General features: G+C 44.2%; 1 protein-coding gene across 1 annotated transcript in view; it reads right to left on the bottom strand.

Moving 5' to 3' along the window:
* Positions 1 to 21401, bottom strand: part of LOC144503550 (von Willebrand factor D and EGF domain-containing protein) — a 269846-nt gene that overhangs the window by 42273 nt on the left and 206172 nt on the right. Inside the window, exon 19 of the mRNA XM_078228019.1 lies at positions 14686 to 14823. Coding sequence (XP_078084145.1) covers positions 14686 to 14823 — 138 coding nt within the window. The remainder of the gene's footprint in view (positions 1 to 14685; positions 14824 to 21401) is intronic.

Below are 21401 nucleotides of genomic sequence, written 5' to 3'. Positions count from 1 at the left end.
GAGGGGATTTTCACAGTAACTTCATTGCAGTGTTAATGTAAACCTACTTGTGACACAAATAAATAAACTTACAAAGAAAACAATGTGAGATCCGACAACTCTCATAATAGTTATTAAAAAATAAATATTTCAATACCTTTCCAGCATTTTAAAAAATATTATTCTTCTAGCATTACTTTATTAAACGTGTTTAGTTAATTGTCATTGAAATGTTATTCCTTGCAGTTAATTTATTCAAATTTTTCATCGTATTTTATCAAGGGGACTAAAATAAAGTGCGATCAAGTGTTATTCATTGTTGAAATCCCAATGAGCGTCAGTTAACACCTACTTTGGAAATGTCTCAAATTCTACTGCATGAATGAAGTACAGGCTAGTTATGACGGATATTGTGAAAGTCTAAGCAATGGTTTTTGTGCCTTGTTTTGCATTTTTGGATACCTGAAAATTAAAAAGGGGGATATATAGATATTAGCCTAATAAACACGGGATAGGCTTTCAAATACCTTTAAAAGACTGACAACATTGATGGGAATCAGATCGGTCGAGCAGTTAACAAATGGGGAAGCACAGAATCCAAAAGCTAAGAAGATATGCTAAACCTATACGAAATGTTTAGCCTCAGCTGGAGTACTATGTTTATTTCTTCCCACTTTAATAAGGGTGGGAAGACTTGGGCAAGGCTACAGAAGACGTTTACAAGAATGGTTTCGGGGATGGGTCATGTCAATAGGATGGAGAAACAGGAGTCCTTTTCCCTAAAGCAGAAAAACTGAGTTCAGATTTGGTAGAGACATTTAAATTAAAGAAAAGTTTAGATGGACTAAATAAAGAGAAACTGTTTCCAGAGGCTGAACAGTCAATAACCAGAGGCACAGATTTAAGGTGATTGGCAAAAGAACTAGAATTGAAACTGAGGAAAAAATGATTTGTGCAGTGGTTGGTTAGGATGTGGAATGCACTGTCTGATGCACTGTCTACATCTACAAATCTAAATGTAGATTTAAAAGTAGCCTTCAAAAGTGAACTGAATCAATCCTTAGAGGTATGGGGAAAAAGTGGGGGTGTGGAACTAATTGACTTGCTCTTCAAAAGAGCAAAGACAGACAGAGGTATTGACAGGGTGGATGTGGAGCAGATGTTTCCTCTTGTTGGAGAATCTAGAATTAGGAGTCACTGGTTAAAAATAAGGGGTTGAGATGAGGAGAATTTTCTTTCTTTTTGAGGGTTCTGAGTCTCTAGAATTCTCTTCCTCAAAAAGCAGCAGAAGCAGAACCTTTGAATATGTTTAGGGCAGGGCTAGATAGATTCTTGATTAACAAAGGGGTGAAAGGTTATCGGGGTTGGTAGGAATGTGGGATTGAGCTTACAATGAGATCACCCATGATCTTATTGAATGGTGGAGCAGGCTCAAGGGGTCAAGTGGCTTACTCATGCTCCTAATTCATACGTTTGTACGCCTAATGGATCAAATGGCCTCCTTCTGTGCTGTCCTATCCTTTGATTCTATGATTTTACTCTCCAGGTATTGATGAGACTTAAGACTAATGCACATATTGTGTAGCAACTTCAGGTGAAGGCTATATCTTTGGTTAAATGCAAATGCACAAAAGTCATTGCGCACATAGCGTCCCACATTTAGCTACACATGAACGGCATCTCGCCTTCTGCTTCTTCATTGAAATGCATTGAATCTTCTGAACTTACTGTATTAGCTCTGTAGGTACAAACTGAAATTGCCACAGAAAGTGTAAGTCCCTAATTAACCATGTGAGAAGTGTTAATTACTACCAATCTAACTTGTAGCATTAAAAATGAACAATTACAAGTGTGGAGCCACATTCCTTCAGATATCAATTGCTGAACATTATAAAAATATGTTTTCTCTAAATTTTCCTTGTTTCTATTTCCATATTTCTATTCCTCCTTTTATGTGCCTATTTGACATTGAATTCACCCATTCTGATTTGCATTCCCTTCTCAATCCTTCCTTTATTTATTTTTCAAACCTTCAATTTGATTGATTAGGAATGTACACTGGAGTTAAGAAGATGCTAGCTTCATTCACTCAAGTCATGGATGTCCTGTTGCCCACAATTTGCTGTTATTTGACCATACTTTCAATAAGTTACCATGCAAATTATTAAAAAAACTGAACTCAAAGGTCAAGTCTAACTAATGGGAGATATTTGATGTCCTGCTGCAACAGGAAATGTAGGCCAACATATTGCAAACTGTCGTAAATGATTGAATAACCTGCTGTAGAGCCCATCTCTATGTCCCATTTCTTCCCGAAGTTAAACGTAGGCCGCGATCTTTCCTGCCGACTAATGGGCGGGGTGAGCAGATAAGATTGCGAGAGAGCGAGAAATCAGGTTCATGCCCGATTTCTTGCCTCTTGCGATCTTACCGGCACTGGATATCCAGCAAGATCAGCCTCGCGGGCAAGGGGGTGGATGGGATCGGCTGCGGAGGCCAACCAGCAGTAGCTGGGGAGACTGTCACTGAACATGAACAATGGTGCCCTCTGCTGCTATCTGTCGGCTTTCAGTGCGCTTAGGCCCCATCCCCTCCCCCTGCTGGCAGAAAACAGATTTGGCTTCATTTTTTTGACAGTGAGGTAAGATTCCATTGTTAACTTGCCCCAAAAAATAGTGTGAATTTCTCCCTTCTTCATGCTGGTTTGGCACTTAGAATGTTTTTGGCAAGATCCCTTAATCGTTACAAATGAGCGTAAGTGGCAAAATGTAAGCAATAAACATGATAATTAGGAGATTATGATTGGAAATGGGTTTTTATAGGTAATAATCACTGCAGCTGGAAGGTTATTTAAATACAGAACCAATCTCTTCAATATTAGTATCATAAAACAATAATCAGAGGTTCAGCCACTTGCATTTGAAGAATCCTGAAAGCAATCTTTGCACAGTGGCCTATGATATCAAAGATTAAACATCTCTGCTGTTTTCTTCACAACTTTTCTCACTTTTCTGATTAATATATCAAAAATATTCAGCACTTATGATACTGAATGCTCTAACGGATGCTCTGTTTAAACAAAAATCAACAGCCATTTTGGATCTAGAAGATATATTGCAGCTGGAATGTTACATAGGGAGCTGCATCTTGGGAATCCAGGCTGCAACTCCATTGCTGAAATTCAGTGGACTGAACGGCAGTGATTAATGATAAAGTGCAACAGCAGAGATAGTTGCAGCTGTTTCTAATGCATTAGGACAAAGCAATAATACTCGCAAGTAGAGACAGATGATTTAAGAAGATAACATAGTGCCCGAAGAATTGTCATTACCATCCACTCATTCATCCTTTAACTCTTTCTATGGTACAGATTCTTCAGTAAATTGCTTATTTTCATGCCTTTGATGAATTAGACAGAATGGTGTTCTGCATTTTTGATGCAAGTTAAAGTGGAGTTTGATTGGAATATGACAGAATATTTAAGTGCCGAGATGCTTCTATAGCAAGCGAAGGTTTACCAGGCTGATTCCCGGGATGGCAGGTCTATCATATGAGAGACTAAGACGGTTAGGATTATATTCACTGGAGTTCAGGAGAGTGAGAGGGGATCGCATAGAAACTTATAAAATTCTAACAGGGTTAGACAGGGTAGATTCAGAAAGAATGTTCCCAATGGTGGGGGAGTCCAGAACTAGGGGTCATAGTTTGAGGATAAGGGGTAAATCTTTTAGAACCTTTAGAGGTGAGGAGAAATTTCTTCACCCAGAGGATGGTGAATGTGTGGAATTCACTACCACAGAATGTAGTTGAGGTCAAAACATTGTCTGATTTTAAGAAGAAATTAGATATAGCTCTTGGGGCTTAAGGGGTCAAGGAATATGGGGGGAAGGGGGGGAAATCAGGATATTGAATTCGATGATCAGCCATGATCAAGATGGATGGCGGAGCAGGCTCGAAGGGCTGAATGGCCTACTCCTGCTTCTAGTTTCTATGTTTCAACCACAGATCTAACCTAGGTGAGTCTGATATAATCAACCTACCTATGAATGAGACAACCCTGTTAAGACTCGTCATCCCCATTCCTTTAATGGAACAATGGGAGGCAGTGGCACAGTGGTATTTTCGCTGTGCTAGTAATCCAGAGACCCAGGGTAATGCCCTGGGGACCCAGGTTCAAATCCTACCACGGCAGATGGTGAAATTTGAATTCAATAAAAATCTGGAATTAAAAGTCTAATGATGACGGTGAAACGATTGTCATAATGTCCTTTAGGGAAGGAAAACTGCTGTCCTTACTGTTGTGAAGTTGAATAAAGATGTAACGAATGTTTGTAAAGATGTAAAGGAATTGTAAAATTGCTAGAGGGAAAAACATTGTGTGGTCCCTTTAAAAGTTGTGTTTGTGTTCAATGCTTGAATGTTTAAAATACAGGCTATACAGATTGCAACAATTGTAACTAGGACCAAGCATCAGAGTTGCCTTGGTAACAGGCTTTGCAGGCAGTTGCATATTGATAGCGTATCGGTTTAAAGAAGACACTCAGCGGTCAGGAGCCTATCAAATTTGAATTTGCTGTTGTTGACACCATCAGACCATCATGGTATAGGAAAATGCATATGAATCATAGAATCCCTACAGTGCAGAACGAGGCCATTCGGCCCATCAAGTCTGCACCAACCACAATCCCACCCAGCCCCTATCCCCGTAGCCCCACGTATTTACCCTGCTAGTCCCCCTGACACTAAGGGGCAATTTGGCATGGCCAATCAACCTAACCCGCACATCTTTGGACTGTGGGAGGAAACTGCAGCACCCGGAGGAAACCCACCCAGACACATGGAGAATGTGCAAACTCCACATAGACAGTGACCCAAGCCGGGAATCAAACCCGGATCCCTATCACTGTGAGGCAGCAGTGCTAACCACTGTGTCGTCCTTGTCATCAGGATAGGAACTCAACTGCCTGCCTTCAGTTCAGTGAGCTAGTGAGTTCAATTCAGTTCATTGAAGTTGACCTGTAAAGCTGCCACCTCTCAAGAGAAGACTGTTTGCCAGCTAAAGAAATATCTCAAGAGAAATCTCCATCTATCTACCAGAAGGGTACCAAATCAGAAAGAGTTTACCGACATCAACAAAGAACTCCAAAGGTTTTTCCAAAGCCACAAAACCTGTTTATATGTTTTCTTGTGAGTGACTAACTTAGTGTTCATTTTTTTTGGTAATGACTGATCCTTGTATTTACTTGAACAATGTTCCATTCGAACCTTACTTTAATTGATATGTTCCTTGTTTAGTTAAAGTTTCCGATTGGTTAAACAAATGACTTGTTAATTATTTACTTAAAGTGAGTGTCAGGTCTTTCTGTTAATGAACCTCTAAATGTTAATGATGAACAGTTAATACCTTTCCAAACAAATTTAACAGATTACGAAGCAAAGTAAAGGAGATTAACCTCTGCGTCGTAACAATGCCTGGTCTGGCCAACATGTCACTCCTGACCCACAGCAACGTAGTTAACTCTTAAATGCCTCTGTGAAATGGCCGAGCAATTCGAAGGCAATTAGGGATGAGCAATAAATGCAGGCCCAGCCAGCGGTGCCCACATCCCATGAAAAATTAATCATTTGGAATAATTTATTGGAATATCAGAAATGCGATTCAAATGCAATGGTCTCATTTTGAAACGATGACTTTAAAGTTAAAGTTTATTTATTAGTCACAAGTAAGGCTTACATTAACACTGCAATGAAGTTACTGTGAAATTCCACTACTCGCCACACTCTGGCACCTGTTCGGGTCAATGCACCTAACCAGCACATCTTTCAGAATGTGGGAGAAAACCGGAGCTCCCGGAGAAAACCCACGCTGAGACAGGGAGAATGTGCAAACTCCACACAGACAGTGAGCTAAGCCAGGAATCAAACCTGGATCCCTGGCGCTGTGCGCCAGCAGTGCTAACCACTGCTACCACGCCTCCTGACTGCAGAGGGAATAGTTAACAGTTTTAATAGCTTTAATTCACGATTACATGATTACATACATTTAAAAGGTCGGGGCTGGGGGGTGGGGGCGCTGTTCGGGGGAGTGTGCCTGAAACAAAGCAGCCGACATTATTCTACCAGAGCCAGGACGACCACTGCTGATTCTTGAGGTCCCACAAAAATAATTTTAACACATCTTTTTGGGCCTTTTCTGCTGTATCACCAGATTTTACTGATTTGATTTTTGTGGCATCCTCCCATTAGCATTCCAATTTATTTATTTATTCATTCACGGGACATGGGCTTCGCTGGTTAGGCCAGCACTTGTTGCCCGTCCCTAATTGCCCTTGCGCAGGTGGTGGCGAGCTGCCTTTTTGAACCACTGCTGTCCATGTGGTATAGCTCCTGGGGTCCTGTGCATGTCACTGCAACCTCATTTGCATAAACTGACGATCCCTTCTGATCTAGGTGGGTATCTCAGCCGCTCAGCAGGTGGCCCATGGAGAATGGCAGTGGAGCAAGAAATGGGCATAAAGTCCACTTGCCTCCATTTTAACTCTGCTACTAGTTTGTTTCTACCATGTTCAGGGAATCAAAGTCCATTAAGTAATTAATTTCTCAACATTCTCTTTTGTTTAAAGATATGTCTATATTAGTATTGGGTCTTAAATTATTAAATGGTCTTTGTATCTTTCTATTCGTATTTCTCAGCTGACATGTTTGCATTCTCTTTAACACGTCTTAATTTTTTGGCTTTTTTAAAACATTATTATTAGCTACAGCATTTATTTGCTTCTTTTGGATGAAGATAGACTTTAAAATCTCCTTTACAACATATGCTGCCAACTCTCACTCTAGTTTATTCATAAGTTATGACCGCTTGATTGGAGTAGCAGAGGGCTGCTGCTTCTGCCTCATTGAGAGCTAATGCTTTTTGAAGAGGGTTGGGAACAGGAGGTATAAAAAGGGTCTGGTCTTGCACCACTGGTTTAATATTGTGTTCTTTTAGCTTTAGGCTAGATGGCCAATCCAACTCAGGCTGATGGGATTATCGTTCCTCTCTATTGGGATTGGGTGCGCATTGTCTTCCCTTTCTCACTGAGATCTGACTTCAAATCTAACTACAGACTGATAGGTCCTCCCTCCGCGAGACAATAATGCGTGAAATTAGTTGAACTAGTCCGTCAATTAGTTCCTTGTGGGCATGAGTCCATAGCACGAATGACCGCTCTTTCCTATAAAGGTTATAAGGATAAGGATATCCAGCAGGAAAATTGCATCTGGTTAAACTATACCTGACCGAGGAGTGTTTGATGTTGACACTGGTCAAGTTCCATATTGGACCTTTTTAATTAGGTCACTGCAATAAGAATAAATCATTTTTGTTAAGGACCACACTGTTCAATTTTACTGTTGTGCTGAGACTTGTAAAAAAGGCTGCACCATTTAACAACACCATCAGATTACGGTTTGCCATGTCGTTGCTTGGTTTTGATGATTTGTTTGCTTATTTAGACTATTTTCAGCTGTGTGTTTCCCCTGAGCTTTTCCTATCTCCTTATCTTCAGAGAAAAAAAAAGATTAAAAGAGTTGAAGCAAAATTGGAAATCCTGTTTATCAGAGTCACACTGTTATACAGTCTGGTCACCTCGCATTAAAACGATGAACCTAGACTTCCCCAGAGTTCAAGAATGAACAATGAGTTGCCCTTATAAGAATGCATTTTACCCCAAACTGGACAACCCTTATCGACTGCAGGGACGTCATGCAGAGCAGCGCCATTGTTGAAATATTTATGTAGGTCCAGGACAGCCCGGCCAAAAACAAATTAAACACATCCTGGCTTGTTTTCAGAGCTGTCTTCAGCAGTTAAGACTCTTTATGAACCACTGATATGATCATGCCCAGTACAAATTGGTAGAGAGCATGCCTGCAGCCTCTTCCCACTTAGAATCATAGAATCCCTACAGTTCAGAAGGAGGCCACTTGGCCCATCGAGCCCGCACTGACAACAATCCCGCCCAGCCCCATAACCCCAAGTATTTACCCTGCTAATCCCCCTAACCTACACATCCTGGCACACTACGGAGCAATTTGGCATGGGCAATCAACCTCACCCACACATCTTTGGACCGTGGGAGGAAACTGGAGCACCCGAAGGAAAACCCATGCACACAGGGAGAATGTGCAAACTCCAGACAGACAGTCACCCAAGGCAAGAGCTGAACCCGGGTCCCTGGCGCTGTAAGGCAGCAGTGCTAACCACTGCGCCGCCCCTTGTACCATAAAATTGATACCAGAGCTCTTTATTCATGTACTCGGTCCCTGATTTGTGTATTAAAAGTAGCTTTCTAACTGAAACAGGCGGGTGCTCCAGCCACCAATCTCAGGACCCTATCCTGCAGGATGGCAGAAGTTGAGATGGAAGAAGAAACAAAGCAGTAGTTGGCCTATTACCAATTCTGGGTCACTGAAGTCTGTTTGCCCTGGGGAGAGTGGGTTACAATTGGCCTTATTGTTCTAATACAGCCATTAATAAAGTTAAATACCTGACCATTCTTTTCTGCAAGAAAAAGTGGTTTTGCAAAATGTTTTTTTCCCAAATTCTTAGAAACACACACTAGGGCCAGAATTTTACCACCCCACCCACCACGGGAACCGTAGCAGGCGAGGGGTGGACAATAGGAAGGTCAGTTGAACTCAGGTGGGATTTTACAGTTTCAGGACGAGCCCTAGGAATAGACATCGAATCCCGACAGTGCAGAAGGTGGTCATTCGGCCCATCAAGTCTTCACTGACTCTCCCAACAGGCCACCTTACCCAGGCCCTATCCCCATAACTCCACATATTTACCCTGCTAATTCACTCATCCTTAGGACACTAAGGGGCAATTTATCATGGTCAATCAACTTAACCTGCACTTAAACTGGAGCACCCGGAGGGAACCCATGCAGAATGTGTAAACTCCACACAGTCACCCAAGGGTGGAATTGAACCCAGGTCCCTGGCGCTCTGAGGCAGCAGTACATGAACGGAGTGGGAATGGAGGGATACAAAAGAATGATCTAGTTTGGACCAGGGAGCGGCGCTGGCTTGGAGGGCCGAAGGGCCTGTTCCTGTGCTGTATTGTTCTTTGTACTAACCACTGTGCCACCCAATAACCCACTCTCCCCAGGGCAAACAGACTTCAATGACTTAAGTGTACCACACGACAAAGAAGAAATTGTCTTTGTTGTCTTTCTTCCTCTAAAACAATGAGCAGACTTTTCTGAAACTGCCTGTGGCGGGTTTAGTGACGGACAGGCACATTGAATCTGGCAGAAGCCAAAAAGTCAAAACCCGCTGGTATAAAATCACGATGCTTTTCTCCCACTGGTGGGTTAATGGTGGGTCAATCTTCCCGCTGGCTGGTGACACAAATTCCATTTGCATCTCATGATTGCTCAATAAATCAGCTGTCTGCTGAAATCCTCTCAGGCTTTCCAATCTTGGGAATCCAATCAGTGGGAAATCACATTGACGTCAAACTGAATTGATAAACGCTGGCTTGCATAAGACACCTTCCAATTTGCCAGAGACGTCCAGGTGAGAGCAGCTTGCAAAGCCTCCCTAACATAGTGCTGCATTGTTTCTGATGCACTGTGCACCATTCCGCCAGGGCAGACAGGGTCCTGACCTTCATCTCCATGTCAAGCTGATCTTCATGGACGGCACCGTGCTCCTGGACCCATGGATCCTCCTGTGTCGCCAAGCTGGATCAGTACTGCACTTGGAGCTGGGGAGTACAGGGCTCTCTGTCCATCTGGACAGCACTGTGCTGTGGGACTCATGCAACCACCACATAAAAATTCCAAAGTTCAACTCAGGTTGGGTTGCGAGGTGAGACCAAATGTGGGGGGTAGACAGACAAAGATAGGGCGGGGGGGTGGACAATGTGCAGGAGGGAGGTGGAGGAAGGGTGAGGACTCATGGTGGCAGGCAGAGGGACAAGGAAGTGGATGAAGAGGACAATGAAAGACTGAGGGAAGACCAAGGGGAGGGAGACCAAGGGAAGGGGTCAAAGGGCTAGCACATGTATTACTGGAAGGGGATGCATGCACATGGCAGATCATGGGATGGATGCATTTCAATGTATCACATTAGGGATGGTTCACATGGACATTGAACAAGTGCGGACTGCAGTGCTTTGTGAACGTCCCTGTTGTCTGTAGTCACATGTTCTCATCCCTCACAGGGCTTCAGATGTGGAATGGAATGCTGCTAACCTCTATAGTGCCAGGGTTTAGCAGCCTAACCTCTCTCACGGCTCTCCCATTAACACCTTTATACTCAGCACCCTTTTACCCATTCTGGGTTTCAATATCTCTTTTCAGAGAGGAGCCAAAAGTGAGAATGGATCCAGTGGTCCAGGGAGCTTTACTGTGAATCCTCATTCGAGGCAGGAGGGGTAGGAAGGAAAGGCATCTGTGTGCACAGTTCCAGCAGGGGGCACTGCATGTGGGACAAGGCCAGAGAGAGTGTGAGCATCAGCAGGAGGATGAGGGGCAGAGACTCAGACTGCGGAGATGACTGGCAACACTCGGTGTCTATGGTCCACCAGTCTCCATTCTGGAGATGAATGAGAGGCAGTGCGGGGCAAGGCTGCGATTGTCCAGAGAGCTGGTCCACCACGAGCTTGTGGCGGTGTGAGCAGTGTTTTAACTTTGCTCGGCTGGAAGCTAGGACTTCTAATTCACAAATGTTGTTTGAATGCCTTTGCCAACACTACAGCCCAATTTGTGATCTGCGTCTCCAGATTTTTTTCAAGTTATATATTTTTTTCAGAAAATCGAGCTGAACAGATTTTACATCACATGGGATGACATGCAAATTATGATGTATTGCCTCTTCCACCTCCGCCTCTAATTGATTTTCCTAATGATCCACTATCAAAAGAGAACAGAATTGTCTCTATCATAGTCTCTCTATATTAGAGATTTATTCCCAACCTACAAATTTTAAAAATTTATTTTAACCTACTCTCCCAAATATGATCATCACTCACCTGATGAAGGAGCAGCGCTTCGAAAGCTCGTAATTCCAAATAAACCTGTTGGACTTTAACCTGGTGTTGAGAGACTTTTTACTGTGTTCGTTAAGGCATTTAATTATTACAAGAAGCAATTAAAATCTGTTTCTGCATTCAACAAGTAGTGGACCTATTTCCCAAGTTCTGTGGAACACACCAGGATCACAAAGACACAGCAGTGAAGCGCTTATTCAGTGAAACTGGAAGGCTGGGAAGGTTTTGATCAGTAAAACTGGCCATGGTCAGGTGAGAGGCTGCTGTTCACACAGGAAGTGCTTTTAGTGCTTCACAGGAGACTGCCAACTGTCTGGCGCTTCACCTTCCGTCTCCTTTTGCTGAACTTTGCTGCAGCATGGAAGCAGTTTATACAGCTCCACCTTACACCTCTGACTAAAAGCCAGAGGAACAGCTCCAGCAATAACAATAGCACCAGCAGCAGAAACAACACCAGCATCAGCTCCAGCAGCACTAGCTTTTTTTCCGGTCGCACAGGACAGACCGGATGGACAAAGAAGAGGTGAGACCCTCACCACAGGGTCTACAGGCAGAAAATCTACCCCTCCGACATATCAGAGCACCATTGCCTCAAGAGCAAATGCTGACATGTGTAAACTCCTGGCTTAAGAGCTCCTTCCCAATCTACCATGTGGGGACACATTGCAAGTGGCCATTAAGGCGCTCATTAATGAAGGTGCACCCTATCCCCCCTTCCTCCCCCTCCCCCTGCAACACCCCATTCCCCTGGTCTCCCTCCAACTATTTAATATTTCTTCTGTAATACAAAGACCAAACCTGAGCTTAATGCTCCAGATGAAAGCTCATCAAAGCTAGATACAACTTGAAAATCAACTCCTTTCATTCAGAGGTCACATCTTTAGCCATACATCCCAAAAATTGCCTTTCTTTATTGCTGTAAACCGGAATCAATGGTTTTAATGACCAAGGCATCAAACCCTTTATGTTTCTTTATGATACTATTGCATCACGTTAGCAAATAGTACTAATAAACAAAAAAAAGTATTGCATGTAAACCTAGACCTTGGAATGTGCCAGCTTGCAACACTCAGCAAATAGTATTAATAGACAGAAAAGAAGACTTTACCTTTCACCAACCTGGTAGTGACATGATACAATGGTAGTTGCTGATTAATGATAGCATTCAATTATTCAACAGCCTCAAATCATTTACATAATCTCATGCCTTTATACTAAAGTGCTAGACTCCAGCTGCCCATGTCTGCTCACTGACCTAACAGGCAGAATTTCCCCGTCCTGCCCACTACGGAAAAATCGTAGCGAGTGGGCAGGGGTGCGGAGCATGGAAAGGTCCATTTACCTCGGGCGGGGTTTTCTGGTCTTAGGACAAATCCTGCCCAACATGTCCAGTTCTTTTTGGTTTATCGCAAACTGGTTAGCATCATCAGCCAATGCAAGGAATTTGGTGTCATCCGTATAATTAAGACATGAATAGTTCTAAGTAATTTGTAAAAATGTTAAGTCACAGCAACAGTGACGTTAACTCTATGCTTTTCCACTGACAACTGCCCACACACCATAATCTTTCTCTGCCTACTTTTCAGACAGTCATCAATTCAATCTAACAATGTGTCATCTGTTCCATGAATACATAACTTGTAAATTAGTTTGTTATAGGGTAGTATCAAAAGCCTAAAATTCATGTAGCTGACATTCATTGCTATCTAGAAATTCTGCCATTAGCTCAAAAAACTCCATTATGTTGGTGGAACACATTCTATCCTTTCTCAACCCACATACACTCTGTTTAATCATCCTCTGTTTTGCCAGATGATCCCTTACACATCATGGGCAAAGCCTTAACAATTTTCCTACAATAAAAGTAATGCCCATCAGTCTTTGATACTTCAAACCTTGCCTGTTTTACAGGAACCGTATTATCTTTCCCCTTGTGGGGCAATCTACAACAAGAGGTCACAGGTATAGGTTGAGAGGCGGTAGATTTAAATCTGAGATGAGAAGGAACTACTTCCCGCAGAGGGTGGTGAATTTGTGGAACTCGCTGCCCCATGGCGTGGTGGAGTCTGAATCATTAAATGGGTTCAAGGAAGAGATATATATATATATTTATTTTTAAAAATGAGTGAAAGGGATTTGGGGAGCAGGTAGGTTGGTGGATTTGAGACCAGGAAGAGATCAGCAATGATCTGATTGGAAGGCAGAGCAGGTTCGAAGGGCTAAATTGCCTACTTCCGCTCCTAATTCCTATGTTCCTATTTTCTACTTTCCAACCCATTTGAATGTTACCAGTGCTGGTGTGCTTTGAAAGACATCAATGAGTAGCTGCAATTTGCTCAGTCACGTTTACCTTGGATAGAAATCATTAGACCCTGGAGGTTTATTGTCCACCTTACGTTCTCTTTACCTCTTGAATCTGCCTCTTTGTTCTGTCTCAGAGTAATCGGCTGGCCATTTAAAACTGAGATGAGGAGGAATTTCTTCACTCAGAATCTGTGGAATTCTCTAACCCAGAGAGCTAAGGAGGCTGTGACTGAGCATGCTCAAGACAGGAATCAGTACGTTTTTGGGTACTAATGGCATCAATGTATATGGGAACAATGGGGGAAAGTGATGCTGAGGCAGCTGATCATCCATGATTTAAAGAATTGTGAAACAGACTTGATGGGCTGAGTGGCCTACTCCTGTTCCTATGTTCCAATAATAAAGTTTATTTATTAGTGTCACAAGTAGGCTTGCATTAACACTGTAATGAAGTTATTGTGAAAAATCTCCTAGTCGCCACACTCCAGCGTGCCTGTTCAGGTACACTGAGGGAGAATTTAGCATGGCCAATGCATCTAATCAGTACGTCTTTCAGACTGTGGGAGGAAACCAGAGCATCCGGAGGAAACCCACACAGACACGGGGAGAACATGCAGATTCCGCACAGTGACCCAAGCTGGGAATCGAACCCGGTTCCCTGGCGCTGTGAGGCAGCAGTGCTAACCACCGTTAGTTTGATAATAGTTTTAAAATAAGGGGTCAACCGTTTGGAACTGAGGTGAGGAGAAACTTCTTTACCCAGAGAGTGGTGAATGTATGGAATTCACTTTCATTACCACAGAAAGTAGTTGAGGCCAAAACGTTGTGTGATTTCAAGAAGAAATTAGATATAGCTCTTGGGGCTAAAGGGGTCAAGGGTTATGGGGGGAAAGAGGGATCAGGATATTGAATTTGATGATTAGCCGTGATCATAATGAATGGTGGAGCAGGCTCGAAGGGCCGAATGACCTACTCCTGCTTCTGGTTTCTATATTTATACAATGCTGAGTCTCCAGTCCCTGATATCCATTCACTTACCGCGGGAAGCAGTCATTCACTATTTACCCTCTCCCAATCTTTTATCGAAAATATCTCATTTTGTGGGAAGAGTTTAATTTCTCGCTATTCACGGAACATCTGCACAGAGCAGCCTTTCAAAGTTCTGTGCAGATGCTGTGCAGATGTTTTACGTTTTACAGGCTGAACAAGCAACGGCAGCCAATCTGAATTACAGTTTCAGCTATCACATTTACATCGTGAACTTGATTACAGGAACCGAAAGAACTTGGATGGCACCTTGCCTATAAAAATGTCAGCTCTTTGTGAACTTCCATTAATCAATACAACATGATACTCACGTTTGCAGGAACGGCCGTCACCCTGCATTTTGCCTGGGCAACTTCCACATTCGTAGGATCCAAAGTTATTGAAACAAGAGACTCCAGGAAAACATGGTGTTTTTTTGCATTCATTAACATCTTCTTGACATGCGAGTCCTGCAACCCAACACAGAACAGATGACAAACTGAGTGTTTGAAAAAAATAACATATGAAAACAGGACTCCCACCAGGAAAATTCACCAATTATCATTTTTACCTTGACACAATTTATTCAGTTATTCTGGCTTGAATAATTAATAGAATTTGTTGGAAATACATGCTGTGGGATTTTCCGGCTGCGCTCGCCCCAAAACAAGAAAATCCTGCCTGAGGTCAACGGACTTTTGCATGGTCTGCCCCCCCACCCCCCCCGCCCCCCTGCCGTCCATACGATTCCCGTGGCAGGCGGGACAGGAAAATCTCCCCTGGTATGTTTATCAGGATTTGTAAAAAGAAAAGATAGGTCGCTTTATGTCTTTTTCAAACTTATTCGTTAATCGTACTAACGTGAAACCACTGGTCAGAGGGGTATATTTAGTGGAAAAAAAGCAAAATACTGTGAATGCTGTAAATCTGAAATAAAAACAAAAAATGCTGTAAACACCCCAATGTGGCATGCAGAATCTGTCATTATACGTGGTGATTTCTTCATTAATTTTCTCTTCTCTCACACTTGGCCCCAAGTAGCGCCTTATCATTAGCGATTATAACCCTCATCTCAATTCCATTACGCCTCTCCAATGATTGCCCCAGCTCCACAACCCTATCCACTGCTTTGTCCCAGCCTCTTCAACTCTGGTGTCTAGGGCTTCCCTTCCTTTTCGCTCTTTCTGTTTCAATCTCACCGCCCACGTCTTCAGCAAACGTTACTCTTTGCAACTTGTTTTTTTATACTTCTCTGATCTTTCTGTTGCCTTTAAAAGCCATCATAAAAGATTTAACTGTGTTTTCAATCATCTCTCCAACCTCTCCTCTACTACTTGTCATCTACTCCTCCATTGTGATCATCTTGGAATGTCTTCATTGTTGGAGATGGTATCTAAATTGAAGTTGTGATTGTTGTGACACAGGAGCTATTGAGTGTTCCCTACAATTCCCCAGCATTCTGACTCCCCATTCATGGCAATAATCAAAATGGGAGCTTCTCCAGAACGGACTTACAAATTCTCATTTCAAGGGCAGTAGTTTTCTTTGTGAACATAGCTTTTCTGAAATGACAGCTAACAAAGTGTTTCAATTCAAACATGTGCCAGAATTTTACATTGCTCGGGCAGGCATGCACCTCACCCGGTGGTGTGTAAAATTACGTAAGAAGACATCGGGCATGCCTCCTGAATGCATGGTGGCCTCGCACAATGTTTTGGTCGGCAGTCATATGCGAGTCAGAAGCATGTCCACCGACAATCAGGAAGCCAATTTAAGTGAATTAAACAGCAATTGACTGGGATTTTACGTTGCCCGTCTACTTTTACGGTTGGCGGGCATGCCCATTGGCCAGGCGGCCTTTACGTTTTAGGTGCCACCTCGATCCAGGGCAGAATGAAATTCGGGGCTCAAATAAGGTTAACAAATGCGTCTGGGGACAGAAGTCTGTGCATGTTTGTGCTGCCTCAATATGTGGCACAAGTTTTCCATTGATATTTATTGCATACAGTTCCCTCAGATAACTCCAGAGTGGTTGTCCCCCTGAAAGAACTCATTGGAAGTTCCAGCCCGCACATTTCCTTTTCTTGATGCCCACCCTTACTGGCAGAGTTCAGTTTTTGACAGAGCGCTTTTGACGCTGGATAGCCAACTAACACCTCTCCAGTGTTTATATTTTTAGGTTTATTTATTAGTTTCACAACTAGGCTTACATTAACACTGCAATGAAGTTACTGTGAAAATCCCCTAGTCGCCACACTCCAGCGCCTGTTCGGGTACACTGAGGGAGAATTGAGCATGACCAATGCACCCTAACCAGCACGTCTTTTGGACTGTGGGAGGAAACTGGAGCACCCGGAGGAAACCCACGCAGACACGGGGAGAATGTGCAGATTCCGCACAGAGAGTAACTCAAGCCGGGAATTGAACCAGGGACCCTGGTGCTGTGAGGCAGCAATGCTCACTACTGTGCCACCGTGCTGCCCCACTGTGGGACAGTAGTTAGCACTGCTAACCATGGTGACAGTGTAATATTGCATTAACAATGCGAGCTCGGGCAGGAGTGCGTTTCACATCACCTCCCGCCTGCGTCGACTTTGGGCATCCCCCAATCGTAAAATTAAGGTCATAATGAAACTTGACATTTAGAATGACCAATTTTGAAGGAAACATTTAAACAAGCAAAATTTATAATAGCAGATCTGCAGCATATAAAGCCCCATATTAATCAGGTAGAGGGGAGAGAGACACAGGACCTGATTTTACCAAACCTTCGCGCCCGTTTTCAGGCGCAAAATCACGGTAAAGTTGGGCGTCGGGCCTATACCGCGATCTGCACCCGATTCCGAGCAGATCGCAGCTTTACTGACACCCAATCCGGGCGGCTCGACGATTTAAATGCATTTGCATGCATTTAAATCGACTTAATGAACCACGCGCCCAACTCTACTGCCAATCCCACTTTACCGTCTTCTGGTCCGATGCGGATCCGCACTCTAATCGACCTGCCGAATAAAAATCCGAAGTCGCCACTGCAGCCTCCAAAGAACAGGGTCAGAGACTGCAACGGCTCTCTGACCCAGCTCCTCCTCGGGGGAGGGAGGGGGGGGGGGGGGGGAGGAGGAGAGGGGGTATGATGTATCATCCTCTGGGGGGTGGGAGGGGAGGGGGTGTGACCGATCATCCCCTGGGGGGAGGGGTGGGGGGCGGGTTGGGAGGAGAGGGGGCGTGACCGATCATCCCCTGGGGGGGTGGGAGCAGAGGGGGCAGGGAGTTCCACTGCCACTCTGCGGCCGATCGGTGGGGAGGGAGGGGGCAGGGGGTTCCGCTGCCAATCTGCGGCCGATCCCTCCTCCCCACCAGAGGAACGAATCACTCCTCTCCGGAGTGGCTGCATACTTCAAACACCACGACTGTCATTATTCACCTCAGCGGAACCCCCTGCCCCCTCCCTCCCCACCGATTGGCCGCAGAGTGGCAGCACCTCCTCCCCCCCAAGAGGATGACACGTCACATCCCCTCTCCTCCCAAACCACCCCCCTCCCAGAGGATGATATGTCACAACCCCCCCCCTCCCACCACCCCCCCGCCAGAGGATGCTACGTCAGACACATCCCCCCCCCCCCCCACAGATGGTCTGTGCCAGAGAGCCGCTCTCTCTGCTTTTTTCTTTCGTGCCGCTTCAGACTTTTTTCAATCTGCGCATGCGCAGTTCAGAGCTCCAATCGTTCCGGCAGTGCTAAACCCCGCCCACAGCGCGAATCGGACTGGAGCCAGCAAAACGCGTATGGGCGCGCTGGAAAGAGGATTCCAGGCTCTGATCCGTATTACGCCCAGATCCCGCCCTTAGGCTCCGATTGGTAAAATCGGGCCCACACTGTTGGAACATATTGCTCTATACTTCTGTTCTGCTCATATTTTTCTCTGGTACAATTTAGGCCACAGCTTCTGTGTAATATTCTCTGACAGACATGGCAAAGAACAGTGAACTCCCACTTTGATTCTGTCAGCAGAGATCAGTCAAGTTGGACCAGTTTCTCTTGAACTAAATCCCTGGTCTTGAACTAAATCCCTGGTGTGGCTCCATAACTGAGAAGTGTAGGCAATCACACCTGAAGGATCTATGGGCCACACTTTACCCCTCTTTCTACCCAAAATAATTGATGACAATCGATGATAATAGTTATTGCAACGACGTGCTGAGGGACGCACTCAAGTTTGGGGCAGCCACCGCAAAGGCGTAATGGGGAAAGGCCAGCATTTAAAGCCTTTCAACCAAGGCAGACCGAGGAGCCAGTAACTGTAATAAAAACTCTCGACTGCGTAACTGTGTGCAACCCTGTAAAAGCAGCACATAGTGAAATGTGATGAATGTATACAGTTTAACGAAGAACTCAGAACTGCATTGTAATGTATGTAATGTCTTGGAACTGAGCACTGTAAAATATTGAAGTTAAGGAAACTGCAACTATGACTGTTTTTCACTTTTTGTAATGATTGGAAATGTTTTTTCTGGAATGTATATTTCAGATTATTTATGAATAAAGTATATTTTTGAAATAAAACAATAGTTATTGCAATGGTTTGCTCTATTTAAGTGTGGTCAGTTTAAGCGATGGGACTATATTTTTTCTTTTATAGATTTTTGATCATGCATCATCCTCATTCCCTACACTTGTGGTAAATTCCCATTCCCACCTTGAGCTAAGGAAAGGGTAGGTTTTACCATAAATGTACGGCGATCGGGCAGCTTCCCAGAGTAAAATGTCAACTAATGTGTGTGAACATTCTGGGGCTCAGATTTGGAAAGTGCCATAAATGGCTGCCACAAAATCTAGCACTTAACTTAAATGATGCTGAAATCTCACATTGATTTTACAGTTGCCATTCTGTGAAGCTTTGTAAATGTTACCAGTCAATAGGCATTTCCTGGCTAGTGAGTAAATTGGGATTCATGTCTTCCGCAATGGTTATTATACATGGTGTGCAGATTTGCCGTGGAGTATTAATGCCTATTGCGCTGATGGAAAGCACACATTCGAGAATCTGTGATGCATTGGCAGGCTTCCGCATGCACTGTCCACAATGACAGTGCAGAAGTCCAGCTGAAGCATGAGCAGATTCACGTCATGGAGCGAAAGTGTCTTTCTCCATGTTTGGACAACTCTGTGAAACATCAGTCTTCGCAATCAAGTGAATCCACAACATGCAGACTCTGTACGTCACCTTTAACAGGATGGCAGAAATGTTAGACTGGGTTTTATGGTGTGGGGTGAGTGGTGGGTGTGGTCTATCATTCACCCCTCATGATCAAAGGCTGCCCCAGGTATAATGCACTGAGGGTGGCCTTAACAAGCTCAGTATGGGTCTTACGCACCTCACAGAAGGAATCCCCTCCCTCGAGAGCTTCCAGCCAACTGGAAGTTCTTTGTAGTTCAACAAAGTTATGCACCAACAAGGATAGGTGTTTGACAAAATGTTATATTGTTAACTTTCTATTGTTAGCTCGGAACACATTAAATTGATTACTTTGCACCGTTTTCTGGCATTGCTTGCTTGCTGGGAGGTCACCTTTTCAGTTGCTTGCAGATGAATGGGAAGACATGAATTGATGAGAATCCATCGGGAGGAGTGGGTGGGGGAATGGGGGTTCCTGTGCAGATGCGCAATGAACAAACAATTGATTAGAGAACCGTGTTGTGTCACTGGAGTTGGGAACTGATGGAGAGGGGAAAGTGGTTGTAAGATGTGACTGTTACATTGGTGTGGTGGTAATGATAGTGGTAATGTCTAACTGAACCTTACAGCTACATTGAAATCCCTGAGCAGCAATATGAGTGGCTGGCTTGGCAGAGATATCCTTATCTTCATTGGAATCCTTTGCAGATTGTGTGTGCCTAACACATTGTTCCTCCTGCAGCTCCTACTTTCACTGTTGTGCAGTGGACAGCACACTCGGATCATTTTGGAGACTCTGGCTAGGCAGAATTGAAGGGCACCTCGGGATCTGTCTGGGCCCAAGTTACCTCATCATAATTAACTGAAACACCCTGTGGCCATATGGCCATTGTTATCAGAATCATAGAATCCCTATAGTGCAGAAGGAGGCTATTCGGCCTATTGAGCCTGCGCTGACAACAATCCCACCCAGGCCCTACCCCTGTAACCCCACGTATTTACCCTGCTAATCCCCCTAACACTAAGGGGCAATTTAGCATGGCCAATACACCTACCCTCACATCTTTGGAGTGTGGGAGGAAACCAGAGTATCCGGAGGAAACACACGCACACACGGGGAGAATGTGCAAACTCCACACAGTCACCCGAGGCCGGAATTGAACCCGGGTCCCTGGCGCTGTGAGGCAGCTGTGATAACAACTGTGCCACCGTGCCGCCCTATTCTTGAGCTTAATTGGTCAGCTCCTTCACAGGTGTCATCAGCTAAGTTTGAACAGAGTATCCTTTGTTCCCTAGCAACCACTCCTCCAAAAAGATCAGGGAGCTTGGACTTTTGCAGAATAAAAGCATCATGGCAGTTCCCTAGAAATCCGGCGCACACATGCGTAAGCAATCTGTTGTTACTTTGATGAGCATCAGCGCGGACAAAGTTAACTACTGACCATAGCAAATAAACCAGTCACTGGCCTTACGAATTTGTGCACAGCTTTCTGGGAAATACTGGATATATCTCACAGCCCGGAAGAATGCAGAGGCAAAATAAAGTTGAGGCAGAAGTCACTTTCACAAGAACAGGTAATGTGTAGCCATCAGGTCCAGCAAGGTTTTCTTCTAGGAGGTCTTGGGTCTTGACAATCAAAGCAACCAGAAACAGTGCTCTTACAAGAGGTCAAAGTAGCCGAGGCTCTGTCTGTACATCCTGCTCATCAAAGTGAACAGGCCTTTGGGTTTGCCTCTCTGACTGGCTTCCCACAGGTACAACTTGTCATTAACCACACACACAGGTGGGCAATCCCATCCACCAAGAATGTTGATAAACCACATGGAAATCAATGTTTGGATGGCGTACAGTATCAAGAGATGGCTTAAGCAC

This window comes from Mustelus asterias, chromosome 14 (genome assembly GCF_964213995.1).
Source record: "Mustelus asterias chromosome 14, sMusAst1.hap1.1, whole genome shotgun sequence".
Lineage (NCBI taxonomy): Eukaryota > Metazoa > Chordata > Chondrichthyes > Carcharhiniformes > Triakidae > Mustelus > Mustelus asterias.
This window is presented reverse-complemented; position numbering and strand designations above follow the sequence as displayed.